General features: G+C 46.7%; 1 protein-coding gene and 2 long non-coding RNA genes across 3 annotated transcripts; 2 read left to right on the top strand and 1 right to left on the bottom strand.

Annotated features, from left to right (window-relative positions):
* Positions 1 to 6,351: 6,351 nt before the first annotated feature.
* On the top strand, positions 6,352 to 7,684 carry LOC125553602. Its single transcript, XR_007304122.1, has 3 exons — positions 6,352 to 6,600; positions 7,087 to 7,238; positions 7,331 to 7,684. It is a non-coding gene; the product is annotated as an uncharacterized LOC125553602 (long non-coding RNA).
* A 711-nt stretch (positions 7,685 to 8,395) lies between these two features.
* Positions 8,396 to 12,002, bottom strand: LOC125550812. The gene is made up of 5 exons (XR_007301871.1): positions 11,817 to 12,002; positions 11,492 to 11,687; positions 9,274 to 9,490; positions 8,982 to 9,166; positions 8,396 to 8,873 (listed from the first exon to the last, which is right to left on the bottom strand). It is a non-coding gene; the product is annotated as an uncharacterized LOC125550812 (long non-coding RNA).
* Positions 12,003 to 14,116: 2,114 nt separating this feature from the next.
* LOC125553601 lies at positions 14,117 to 14,445 on the top strand (the record flags this gene model as incomplete). The annotated part of the gene is given in 1 exon segment (XM_048717363.1): positions 14,117 to 14,445. A coding segment is annotated over 1 exon segment (69 nt), but the record flags the coding sequence as incomplete, so codon positions are not given.

The raw sequence follows: 14,445 nt of genomic DNA, 5'->3' as shown, positions 1-14,445 counted from the left end.
GGTAATAAAAGTTTTCAAAAAAATTAATCAAACTAAAATGTTCGGGGGTTGTCAAATATTACAAGGTTAGTTATGGTGGGGTGCACACATTTTTATAAAGTGTCTGAATATTTTAAAATGAAATAAGACAAAAGAGAAAATACAAAAGAGAAAAACTAAAACCTAAGCTAACAAAAAAAAAAGAGGGAACCCCCCCTCCCACGGCCCACTGGCCCAACTGGTCGGCCAGCCCGCCAGGCCCACCCGGCCACCCCCCACTCTCTCCATAACCCCCTGGAGGCCAAAACCTAACCCGTAACCCCCACCGACACCTACCACTCCCCCTCCCCTCGTCTGGATCTGGATCGGGGGATCCCGATCCCCTCGCCCCACTTCCCCGCGCGCCCGCCGCCGCCTGGAACCGCCTGACGCCGCCCGGAACCCCGTCCCCCGACCCCCCCCCCCCGCCGGCCTGCATCCTCCTCGCCGGACCGTCCCCATCTCTCCACCCCGAGCCCCATTGCCCCGATCCCTACACCCCTCGGTGAGCCCCACCGCCGCGCTAGTCTCTGCCGCCCCCCTGCTACTCTGCCGCTGCCGCGCGACCTCGCCTACGCCGTGGCCGCTGGCGCCGCCTCTCCTCCTCTCTGCCCTCTACACGCGCCGTCAGTGAGCCCTGCTGGCTCGCGCCCACGGCGGCCTCGCCTCACGCCCGAACCACCTCGCCGCCGTCGAGCCCGTGGCGCTCGACTCCGGCCACCACAGCCTCCGCAGTCACCCCCATTCGCTCCGCCGTCGTCTTGCCGTTCGAATGCGACCGATCCCGCCCATTTTGGTGGCCTGCAGACGAAACCCGCCACTCACCCGAGCCCCGACGTCCGCCTCTCTCCTCGCCGGCGACAGCTCCGGCGACCTCGGGACGAACCACCACCACCACTAGATGCGCGTCTTCGCGCTTGTTCGAACGGGCCCAGGCACGCGCGGATCCGTGCCCTGAGCACAAATTCTGGCGAACTCCGGCGGGTCGGCGCCGTGCTTTTGGTCGCCGGCGGCGAGAGCCGGCCCTGCTGACCTGGCACCGCGGGTCCCACCACCTGGGCCACTGACTGGTGGGCCAAGGGCCCCCCTGTTGACCTGTTGACTGGGTCAACTGCTGACTGGGCCGCCCCTATCTCACTGACCTATAGGCCCCACTTCAATAAACAAAATAAAATAAAAATGAATTAATAAAATTAATAATTAATTAGTTAATTAATTGGTGAACTAATTAAGTTAATTAATCTTGTTTAACTAATCTAATTAAGTAGATAGTTTAATTAAACCCTAGTTAGACTAATCAGTCAATGACGAATGGGACCCACAAGTCAGGTTGACCAGGTCAACCGCTGACGTCATGCTGACGTCATGATGATGTCAGCAAACACTATTCTGGATAATGTTGATTTAATTAATTAAATAAATCCTAAAAATGATTTAAATCTTTAGAAAATCATATATTTTAATCCGTAATTCGGATGAAAATATTTTATACATGAAAGTTGCTCAGAACGACGAGACGAATTCGGATACGCAGTCCGTTCATCCGCCACACACCCCTAACCTATCGAACCCACAACTTTCCCCCTCCGGCTCCTCTGCCCGAAATCACGAAACACCGGGAATACTTTCCCGGATGTTTTCCCCCTTAACCGGTACCACCTCATACCACGTTAGGGCACGCCTAGCATCGTTACTTGTCATGTCATGCTTCACTATGCATATGCTTGCATTATATTTATTGTTTCTTCCCCCTCTTCTCTCTCTAGACACCGAGACCGACGCCGCTGCTACCCCGTACGACTACGGTGTTGACGACCCCTCTCTCTTGCCAGAGCAACCAGGCAAGCCCCCCCTTTGATCACCAGATATCGCCTACTCTTCTCTATACTGCTTGCATTAGCGTAGTGTAGCATGTTACTGCTTACAGTTAATCCTATACTGCTGCATAGCCTGTCCTTGCTACTACTGTTGCTGCCTTTACCTGCTATCCTACTGCTTAGTATAGGATGCTAGTGTTCCATCAGTGGCCCTACACTCTTGTCCGTCTGCCATGCTATACTACTGGGCCGTGATCACTTCGGGAGGTGATCACGGGCATATACTATATACTCTACTTTGATACATTACCTGTGATACTGTTCGGACATGGGGGCTGAAGGGGCAGGTGGCTCCATCCCGGTAGAGGTGGGCCTGGGTTCCCGACGGCCCCCGACTGTTACTTTGTGGCGGAGCGACAGGGCAGGTTCAGACCACCTAGGAGAGAGGTGGGCCTGGCCCTGTTCGGCGTTCGTGGATACTTAACACGCTTAACGAGATCTGGGTATTTGATCTGAGTCTGGCCATTTGGTCTATACGCACTAACCATCTACGTGGGAGTAGTTATGGGTATCCCGGCGTCGTGGTATCAGCCGAAGCCTTCTTGACGTCAGCGACGGAGCGGCGCGCACTGGATTGGACTGGAACGCCACTAGGCTAGGTCTGCTTCCGGCCGCCCACGCAACGTGCAGGTGTGCTAAGGGCGATGGGCCCAGACCCCTGTGCGCTTAGGTTTAGACCGGCGTGCTGACCTCTCTGTTGTGCCTAGGTGGGGCTGTGACGTGTTGATCTTCCGAGGCCGGGCATGACCCAGGAAAGTGTGTCCGGCCAAATGGGATCGAGCGTGTTGGGGTATGTGGTGCACCCCTGCAGGGAAGTTAATCTATTCGAATAGCCGTGATCTTCGGTAACAGGACGATTTGGAGTTGTACCTTGACCTTATGACAACTAGAACCGGATACTTAATAAAACACACCCTTCCAAGTGCCAGATACAACCGGTGGTCGCTCTCTCACAGGGCGGCGAGGGGAGGATCATCGGTTAGGATTATGCTATGCGATGCTACTTGGAGGACTTCAGTCTACTCTCTTCTACATGCTGCAAGGCGGAGGCTGCCAGAAGCGTAGTCTTCGATAGGACTAGCTATCCCCCTCTTATTCCGGCATTCTGCAGTCCAGTCCACATAGGATACTCTTACTCCATTTGATACCCATGCATATGTAGTGTAGCTTCTTGCTTGCGAGTACTTTGGATGAGTACTCACGGTTGCTTTCTCCTTCTTTTCCCTCTATCCCTTCTACCTGGTTGTCGCAACCAGATGTTGGAGCCCAGGAGCCAGACGCCACCGTCGACGACGACCCCTACACCGGAGGTGCCTTCTACTACGTGATGCCCGCTGACGACGACCAGGAGTAGTTAGGAGGATCCCAGGCAGGAGGCCTGCGCCTCTTTCGATCCGTATCCCAGTTTGTGCTAGCCTTCTTAAGGCAACCTTGTTTAACTTATGTCTGTACTCAGATATTGTTGCTTCCGCTGACTCGTCTATGATCGAGCTCTTGTATTCGAGCCCCCGAGGCCCCTGGCTTGTATTATGATGCTTGTATGACTTATTTTTATTTGTAGAGTTGTGTTGTGATATCTTCCCGTGAGTCCCTGATCTTGATCGTACACGTTTGCGTGTATGATTAGTGTACGATTGAATCGGGGGCGTCACAATTAGTTATTTGGTCGGTGTTTGTTTAGTATCTTAAGTGTCTCATTTTAGTTCTCTTCAGTTATTTGGTCAGTGTTTGTTCTAGTCTATCAGTTTTAAGTTAAGTCATTTATTATTCTAACTAGTTAGTTTCCATTCAGCTTATTATTTTCAGTTTATGATGTTATTCCTGTATTTTCAGCATTCATTTTAAATTTGTTAGACTTGATATGTGTTTGTAATTCCTGTAGTTTAAATTAGTTATCTGGTGAGTCTCTGTTCTTAGTTTTTCAGTCATCTTTTTGCTAACAAATAGTTTTTTTCTCTGCTACATATGTAACGGGGATGGCGTACCCAATCTGCAGGTCCGACTGCGCTGACCGTCGCTCATCGCGTCTAAATTTTGGGGTTTGGTTGTCTAAGGATTTTGAAAGCTGAGTGGTAACTTAGTTTTGAATATGTTCAATTTATCACTATAGTTTTGTTTCAAAAAAAATTATCACTATAGTCTAGTTCACTGTCATGGTCAGCTATTCAATTATCACTACAATCTAGTTCTTGTTATGTTTCATTTTTCATTCATCACTCATTTTTACAAGGCTATGATGTGGATATTACCAACACCTCCATGTATGTTTTATGATAACATGATAGTTGTCCTGTTCAGTTAAACATTTCATTTCTTCTTTAGTTTGTGTATGAATTCAGTTTTTTCCTACTTCAGATACAAACTTAGTCCTTTTAGCTGATAGAATTATATAAACTTTAGCTTTTTCTTAGATTTCTTTTTCTCATTTAGTCATTACTTGTTGCATTCATTTCCTTTTTTAGTCTATCAGTTTTTAGTCAATCAGTCTGAGTCCCTAGTGCTTACTCACTCTGTCATTTTCCAATGAGTCCTGATCATTTTCTTACCTTTATTTTTGTACCTGTATGTTATATTTCACATCTCCGAGCCAAAGTTGTCCCACACTTACTCAACAAGTTCTCCCACACTAGTGTCATTTTAAGTACTCTCAGGGGTTAGTGTCATTTTTAGTTATGTTATTAGTTTCAGTGTTAGGTGTCATTTTGTTCAGTTTTGTGTGTTACCACATAGGTAGGTTAGTTAGTATTCACTGTTCAGTCTTAATTTAGTATTCATTGTTTCAGACCTAAGTCCACCACAGCCTACAACCACGAAAAATTTGTTCTGCTTATCTAGATTGTTTTCTTATTTATGAGTATTCAGACCTTCAGCTACTTCAGTCCTTGTTCGATCTTCTCGAATAAAGCCGTCCATCCTAGTTGCTTAGTTTGTCAAGAAATCCCAGGTAGGTTAGCAAGTTTGTTCATACAGTTTTCAGTTTATCTGCATTTTGTCATCTTACTAATTTGGCCTTCATATTTATTGCTTCACTTCATTTTTTACAGATCAGATACACGCTGGAAATGGACCAAATGGGGCGTCAGTGGTGTCGAATCCCATCACAACAGATACATGCTTTTGACGCTCAAAGATACAACTCTCGGAGGAAGATCATTTTTTGTGGGTCTATGCTAATAAGCCTACTGACACCTGTGTCGCTTCCAGCGGCTGTAGCAGCCAAGGAGTGGTTGTTTTACGAGGGCGGAGTTTAAGAAACAACTTTTCGAAGATCATTGTTGTCGTATGCTATTCTGGCAAGATCTCTGTTCCCATCATTGTTTTTTATTGAAGGTACTGTCAGGTTTTATATGCGTTTTCATCAGTCTTCAGCACAAGTAGCATCAGTCTTCAGAGTTGTTTCTTCATCCTAATTTTTGACTTTTTTCTACATTTTCCTATAGGGGAACGACAAGATGTTTCTTCTTCAGTCTTATTTTTGAGGTATCTAATTCTTCCTTACGGCAAATGTATGGTCAAGTTCTTTTTTTTCAGTTTTTGTTTTGTAGTCTTAGACAGTACATTTTTTCTAGGTAAAATATGTACACAGCAGCAGGATATTTCTCTGAATTCAGTTTTTATTCACAACATGGGAAAATTGTAGTATGGGGAATATTTTAGTGTGGGAAAGTATGCAGCTGGGGTTTAGTTCGAGCCAGGGCAGTAAGCTACGGCTCCAAGTCGCCCCAATCTGGGTAAGATCGAGGGCTACCCCAGCGTTTTTGTGTGTTAACGGGTTGTCCAGGCGGCCCGATTAGGGGAAAGGAAGGATGATGCGCAAACCATCAGAAGGGCCAAAGAGGCTGGCGCATAGTTTTTGATCTGAACCCAGCGAAAAAACAGATGTTTTTTTGTTACTAACATTTTAGACTGAGTAGTCACTGCAAGACGCGTGTCAACCCTTCATTGGAATAAAAAACAGCCTGAAGCAAATTGAAAAACAGACGTATGATGATTAGTCACTCCCTATAAATAATCTATAATTGATTTTATTTCACCATCAAATTGTTTGTATGTAATGATTATGAATGTAAACATTAAATCTGCAATTTGCATATTAATTTAAATCATTTTAACCTTAATCATATGGATTGCAAAAAGGAAAGTTAGAGGATTGTAGCTTCTCTAACTTTCCTTCTTAATGTTAGAGGATCTGGTTCCTGACACGGTGCGCGACGATGATATCCACCGTCTAGGGTGGGATTACCGGGACGAATGGAGGCACGTTCGAAAATATATAATAGAACATCTGCACCCCGGCCCGCTTATCTGGTGCGTCCATATCCCTCTGGATATGTGCCAGCCGTTCCCGTAAAATCGTCAGGCCACGGTTATATCGAGTGGGTTAGCAGTGTACCTTCGACCATGATGTGCCTACTGCATAGCATAGGGTACTGTTCAGCTAGAGTTAGGACAAACAACTATCGGACACTCCAGGAGGCAGCCCGTGACTTTGGTCCATCTGCGTTCCCTCTTGCCTCTAGGAGCAGGCTAGGCGGCGGGGGAGGGGGATTCATCTAAGGCAGAGCATGGAGAGAACCCAAATCTGAGGGGGAGGCTGGAGTTTCGGGTACAAGAGGAGGCGCCGGGGGAATCTAGCACCGGGCCGCAGCGGGCACCGCCGCCCCTGTCATCTCGCGCCGCGGGCCATTGTACGGATCTATCATAGGTAAATCTTTGATCTCAGCTATGCGCATAGGTTCTTTGAATGTTGGGATGTATTTTGGCATTGGGCACATATCAGGAGGGTGATTATTCATGGTTCTCTGTGTTCCACAGGCTAGATTAGGTACGAGGTTGGGGCAGTATATATAAGCCGTCAACATGCAGGTAAGATGGCATGTAGACTTAATCTTGATTATTGGTATGTTCTTTTGGGAAGGGGCCCGAGGATGCAAATGTATTGCGCATTATGTCTGGCTGTCTTGTTTGACTCATGTTAAGGTGGCTTGGATAGAACAGATGTAGCTGATACGTTGCCATCGTACATGGATCAAGGGTTATAGCTAGCTGTTTTGGGTGTTTGGGATGCGCCAAGGTGTACGTTGGGAAATAGCAGTAGTATAGAATTCAATGATATATAGTTTATGTAACTGACAAATGACAGGTTCATATCGCTGATTTTTTTTTTGCATGTTCACCGTGTTCTATCTAGACAGCATTAATTTGGGGGAAATAAGCATGGCACATGATGTGTTCCCCAGAATAAAAAATTTCACGGTGGATAAAATTAGAACCATGATCAATGCCGACAAAAGGCCAATGGATTCAACAAAGAACGGAGATTTCATTTTTGGCATTTCAGCAGTAAGTCTCCACACAGAACATAATAGGATTCAGTTTACCGCTGCATCTTCAAAGAGAGGGCATACTAATCGGCCTTTGCCCTTGTTTTGCAGCCACGAGATGCTGCTAGTTCAGCATATTCTAGGGCAGATGACGACTATAATGCACAACAAGAAGGGGATGCTTGGGCATGTGCATGAAAGATTTGTGATTCTATGGGCTTGACACATCAGGTGACACTCCTGATGCAGTTTCGAGTGAACGTTAGGGTGTGACAAATTAAAGTCTCTTGTGGGCATAGTTTGCCTGAGACTGTTTCTGTTGGGGCCCAAGTGTTTGTATCATAAAGATCTAGATTGGCTATGTGGACCTATATATTAAGTCAGTCAAACCATGGAATGATTTCGAAGGTCAAGTACAAACTACTGTCTGCGGACATGACCGAAATATAAGTTGCTTGGTATGGATGTCAAGTTACGAACGACCGGTTGCATAGTTTTCGTTCTTTTAAATATACGTTGAAGCTGGTTTGTGAACGAACTTCCGATGATATAGGCATCATGCTGAAACATGTACCTGGCACTTAGGAAATGTCGACTGGACCCACACGCCGCTCACCGTGGTTTGGGCAACACCCAAACTGAATAATGTGCATGGCACAATTGTAGCAGTCTCAGTTTGGACTATGGACCTGGCACATTTTGAGTGTACCTTGCAATCATGTGCCTGTGGATTATTGTAGTCACCTGTAGTGTACAAAGCACAAGTCATCCGGGTGACATGTACAAGGTACAAGAAGCGTGAGCAGAGAGGTTTCAACTGCGTACGTGCCGAGCACGTGATCTGCAAATACATGTGCCAGGCACATGATGTGTAATACGACAATCTGGAGGAAAGGGAGGTGGGTGGCGGTCGTGCGATCTACTCCCTCCGTTCCAAATTACTCATCATGGTTTAGTTCAAATTTGGTTTTAGTTCAAATTTGAACTAAAACCACGACGAGTAATTTGGAACAGAGGGAGTACAAGTGTTGAAACCAATCATGTGTTTCCTGATTGTGTAAGACAAATTTCCGGCGTTGTAGCTCAGTGCACAACTTCCATTCATGTTGTTGCGCAAGCAGTATCCAACAGAAAACAGATAATCATGGGATTTATAGTAAATCAATGCAGAGAGATCGCCATTAGAAAAAACATGCAAACCAAGATGATAATTAGTCGACGGGGATGCATAGGTGCAAACGTCACATAGTCACATACCACGCATAAGGGGCTACAAGTTACAGATTCATGGGTTTAACAAAAGAGCAAGCATTCCGCAGATGCACGATCACGCAATATAGCACAGAACGATTCATAGTCTGTGCCCCAACCATACACTAGACACCACATAGGTGTTTTAAGATATGATGCACACTCGGACAGTCATTGACGCAGTCCCAGCGTGTTCGTGGAATGTGACGACCACAAGATCATCTTCCTTCATTTGGATGTGTATGACATACTTCCGAAAACCTCCTTCAATTACAAGCCTGCCATCTTTTGATTTCTTGAACAATGCCGTTACATGGGCTCCTGCATCATCATGCACAAGAATGATCCCTGAATCGTCCAAGACGCCCGCATTGCTCTCAATGAGATCATTCTTCGGGATCCTCTATCAAATGCAAACAACAACACGTTTGTGAACAGCCATCCATAAGCTGATCGTGAAATACAAAACAAAAAACATAGATGTCATGATAATATGTTTATGTTCACTAACCATGTAGCCATCTTTAATGTCAACTCCATTCATCTTGTGCACAAAGATGCATCATACGTCTTCCAAAGCCCCGAATGCACATCTAATCATCTTTTTCATCTCTGAATATTCAAACTGATGTATACCCCTGGTGTACATGCAATGGTCGACGAGCTCGCGCTTCATGAGGGATAGGCCATTCAAAGCTGGCCACAACATCAAACTTATAAGCCAACACACATTTTGCAGCGAAAGTAAAATGTTCAAAAAAGAGATTTAACACACACTTCCGAATTCAATGTGGTAGCCTTACCAACGAAGTGGCGTCTGCCTCACGCCAGCCATCCCCATGATACCTGGTCCTCATAACTCCATGATCAACCATCACTTCGTACTCCAGTAGTTCTCTTGTGCCATCTTAGAGCTTCAACCCAATAGAAGGTTGTCATCGGAACTGAAACATGGCAAGACGGTCCTTCAAGATCTCCACATACGGCAGGCGGGTTTTTGCAATTAGGGAACTCCATGGCCTACATGTTAAGAAATAAAAAAATAAGCAACTATACACCAAGTAGTTGTTAAATCCATGTCCAGAATCTTTGCCATGAATAAAAACAAATCATTATACTACGCCAATGGGGTTTTCATAAATCAATATCTGGTCTAGCGCGTGTAATAGCGCTCAACAGTTTTATGTGAGCGTGCATGTTCCAGATTATCGTGTATCGCAATAAGTATATGGTGAGAGAGAAAAACAACTCAGTTGCCCAGATTTTTCCAAGTTGCAGCATTTAATTCGTGGCATGATCCATAGACCATTGACAGCCAAATGCAGGGATTCTGAAACTTATGTTTGGATGTAAACGCATATATCATTTGGAACATCCTCTTGTTATGCACAGGCGAATGTTTTTTGAAAACATCGTGATTTTTGTCTGGTGTAAATAAACCAAAATATGCTCAGGTTAAGCTGATGTGAGATTTCAACGACCATTTCGAGCCATGCCCTTTTTGTATCAAGCTTATTGAGTGGTGTAAATAAATCATACTATGCCCAGAATATCGTAATATAAAGGTGTGTTACACCGAAACACGTTCCATCATGCACCATGGATGATATGAGTATGGAATGCGTTGCCGATCTGCGACATTCAGCAGTAAAACGCCTAATACCAGGGGAAATGAGAGAGTAATGCTTAAGTTTATGAAACAATTTAGGCCAAATAAGCTTAAATTCAGTGATCTACACCATCACCCCTCACACCATTCTCACAAAGATGACACACCTTGGGTCAGGATTATATGGGAAACATATTATCAAGATGGGCTGCCATGTAACAAATTGGTGGGCTCATTCTGGTGGAAAGGCATTCTGCAGACATTGCCTGAATACAAGAAGCATTCTAGATGTATTCCAGGAAAGGGGGAGACTATTCTGCTGTGGCACGACAATTGGTCGGACCTACCACTTCATCTAAAGATGCCTGAGCTTTATTCTTTTGCCATCAACAAAGATATCACACTGAATCAGATGCATGAGCATCAGGCACTGGAGAACTGCTTCCACCGACCTCTCTCACAACAAGCGTTTACTCAATTCAACATCCTTCAAGATCAACTGCATGGTCTGACTCTCACTGATGACTCTGATAAGTGGACATACACTTGGGCCTCACCAAACTACTCTGCAATGAAGATGTACAAACATTTGTTTGCCAAGAATGGGGCTCACTTCATCTTCAGGCAGCTATGGAAATCGAATTGCAGACTAAGACACAAGATTTTCTTCTGGATGCTACTCTATGACAGAGTTAGTACAAGGAACATGCTACACAGAAAAAACATGTATTTGCCAGACTACAACTATGCTCTTTGCTTGGACAGGACACAAGAAACTTTAATTCACCTGTTCTGGGACTGCCACTTTGCATTAAACTGCTGGAACTGTATCCTCCCAAACAGACAGAGGGGTATTTCGACCTACGATGAGATTGGAATGATGATTACGCTTCTTCCCCAGGATTTGGCTATGGAGATCATTATCATGGGCTGCTGGGCCATCTGGATGGTCAGGAATGATAAGATTTTCAGATCTTCACTTCCTAGTTTGAACTCCTGGAAATTCTATGTTCAGGAAGGCATGCAACACATCAAACTCAGATCAAAGGAAGCCAAGGCCGCAAAGATAGACCAGTGGATTGAACAGACTCTGTAATTCTTTTTATTATGATACCTAGAACAGGCATTGGGTGATTTGTTGTGTGGTCTTGTACTTTGTATTTTGTTTATATTATATAAAATACCGTAGAACAATTGTTCTACGGTCACAGGGTCAAAAAAAAAACCATTCTCTCCATCCCCGGCATTGCCAATAAAACTGAAGTTGAGAAACCGTCACACAGACATGGAATCTACGAATCTTGAATGGGAAGATAATGACCAGATTTGGTTTCGGGAAGCAATAATATGAATCTTATTTTCTCGGAGGAAAGTATCGGTTACAGCGGAGGCAGGAAGGGGACGACGCATACCTAGGACCAGGGCGTAACGAGATCCTCGCGTTCCAGCCGCCGGACCTGTTTCTGAATCCGCCCGGCTCCCGTCGATGGATGAAGATGGAGAAGTTCTTTAGGGAAAAGGGATGGGGCGGACGCTCGCGTGCTTGGGGAATAGAAGCAGGCAGACGCTCGGCGCGCGGGGGTGTTCCGGATCCTTCCAGTCCAAGATCTGTGGTCCGGCACAGAATCAAGAAGAAAGGGGGATTCAGAATCTCATTTGGGGAAGCTGAAAAATGATTAAGACGCATCCCGGATGAGCGTTGCGAATAGCATAGCAGTATCCAGACTCGATACGTACCTACAGCCGTCCGCCGGAGAGGTTCCCGGGGCGGCAAGCGCCGGCGCCATTGAATCGCCTCCTTGCACCCAATCCATTAGAGCGAACGAGCAGGGCGCTGTATAGGGAGAGAATTTAGTCGTATTCACGGGTCCGCGTCGGTATGCAGGGGGCGGGTGGAAGACAAGGAAGTGCAGAGCAGCTGTTACCCTACGACGACAAGGAACGGTGACAGATGTCTGACACGGTAATACGGGCACTAAATCGCTATCCAGCGTCGGACATCTCGAGGTAAAGGGCAACGTTTCAACCGTTACGATAACGCGGCCCCGGTGCAGGTGTGCGAAAAATCCGCGTCCGAGGCACCTTGGGCACTGGGCGCTGCCCTTCTACGACAAATCAGAGTATGTCCCTGAGTTCAAGCTATGGTTGGGCTTCAGCCCGCCCAGGCCGAACTACCTGTGCGCCGCTGACCTGTCCACCATGGACCATGGCCAACCGCCCGTCGTACATCATGTTTGGGAAGATCTTGATCGGCCTGAGGAAGAGGACTGGGTACCGACGCATTTCAGGATACTGAACCTTGGCTCTGGCAAGTTTTGCATTGCTAAAATCATTAGCGCAGAGGCGACTGGCATGAAATTTTCTGTGCTCACTGGCATCGAGATGGTTCGCGGCAAAGATGATCAGAGCCTCCGGATGTTCAAGCACAAGAGTACACGCTACATGTTCAGCACGCCAGATGTAATCCACTGGGTTATCTGAATAATCTTGCGTGGCGTGCCATGTTCACTGTCCTATGGATGGTGTGTGGCAGTGTTGGCCTGAGCCTCCCGATGCCCAAGCACACGTTCCATCATTCAGCAGGTGCATTGAATAATCTTTGTGCTCTACTAGTACTACTACCTCTGTCCTTGTTTATTGATGCGCATAGTATTTTATGCCAAAATTTAATTATATATTTAACTAAATGATAATAATGCATGTCATCAAAAATTATATTCCTGAATTCATGCTTTAACATTTTGTTAGTTAAATCTAAGGTTGAAATTTGACACGAAGATGGAGGTAGTATTAGGGAATCTCCATTGTGCAGAATAAAAACAATCACGGTATCCGTCCACGGATGCGTCTGCCGCAGTGATACGGAAGCCGGCCATCCACCCATGACCGCATACATTTCAAACCGATTTCAACACACAAGATGAAAGTCTAAATGATTGCCGCCACAAGCAGCGCCCGTTTCCCACAACATATCTTTCTCATGTCCGACAGCAAGCTTATCGGCCGGCCGTGAGCCCCGGGAAGTGAAGATTCAACGGGAGGGGAAGAGTAGTGGCCTTCGCGAAGCTGCGAGCAAGCTCATCGAATGTGTGACCCGACAAGACGTCGACAGTAGCCTTTCTGGGACCCAAGCGGTGGCGGCCTCCCATATTCTACTCTTCCTCGCCATCGACAGGGGAAGACATGGACATGCCAACCTCGTCGTCATGGCGGCGGGGTGCGAACGACGATGACGGCGTGGTCAAGGCAGAGCTGGTGACATCCTCGGTCTCGTGTGCCTCCTCTTCCTTCGTCGCCGCGTCGATGTCCAAGAACAGGGCGTCTCCCTCTGCCCGCAGCACGTGCAACCGCCATTGCTCGTGGTGGATCTCGCGGGCGCTGCAGTAGGATAGGAGCGGCACTTGCTCCTATCGAGGAAGCCTAGACCGTCCGCCACCATAGTTATGACAGGCTTGTCGTTCGCCTGGTCGCTGACGATTTGTTCCTCCGCGAGCTGGTGCTCGTCGAAGGAGTCGGAGAGAAGGCGCGTACACCGGGTTGCGACGCATGCGACACTTTCGACCGACGCACCACTTCAATGCTGGCTCTCATTAGATGTCACGTCCGTTGGTGCTCCCGAGCGGCACTGACCGACATGATTGTGCGGCAATCACTTCATGCGGGAAATAGTGTGAGCAAGTGAAAGGGTTTTGGGTGGTTCCGGGTGTCTGTCGCGTGCTGCCCAACGGTCTGGACGCCCGCAAAGCATCTTAGTTTGCCTCTGGTTCGTGGAAGGACGGACGTCCGGACCGGTCCACGGACCGATGGAGTGCCATGTTGGATGATAAAATAAATATAGACCGCTTGATCCAGATGGATGCGAGCGATTTGAGGTTAGTGTTGGTAGATCAAAGTTTGACTACATATTTAACTAGTGAAATTCACTATATTATTCACATATTCAACTCTGCGGCGCTGATTATGAACCGGAGGAAACTGAACTTGGTGAACGTAAACATCACAGGCATTTTGTAGTTAGCGGGACGTCTCCTTTAGCCGAAAACCTATCGTCAGGAATTGGGGGTCATTCTTTTCTTTCCGAACAAACATTATCAGTCTCTGGTTGTGTCGTGTTGCCTTGGATCATATACACTCTATTCGATCATGTACGGCTGTACACTCCTTGCCCTATGTATTTATATGTAGTATTTGCCATTCGTGATCAATCGCAGCCATCTAGAAAAATAAAAATTCCCTCGCGTGCGCTCCTCCATCACATCCTCTCGCGTCGCATGATCCGGCGGGAGCGCTCTCGGTGATGCCGCCGGCGATCGCTTTGGCGTCGGCGTCGGCGTCGATGCGCGGCGGCGAAGGCGCGAAGGGTACG

This window comes from Triticum urartu, chromosome 4 (genome assembly GCF_003073215.2).
Source record: "Triticum urartu cultivar G1812 chromosome 4, Tu2.1, whole genome shotgun sequence".
In the NCBI taxonomy this organism is placed as follows: domain Eukaryota; kingdom Viridiplantae; phylum Streptophyta; class Magnoliopsida; order Poales; family Poaceae; genus Triticum; species Triticum urartu.
The sequence above is the reverse complement of the archived record's forward strand: the minus strand, read 5'-3'. Positions and strand labels throughout refer to the sequence as shown.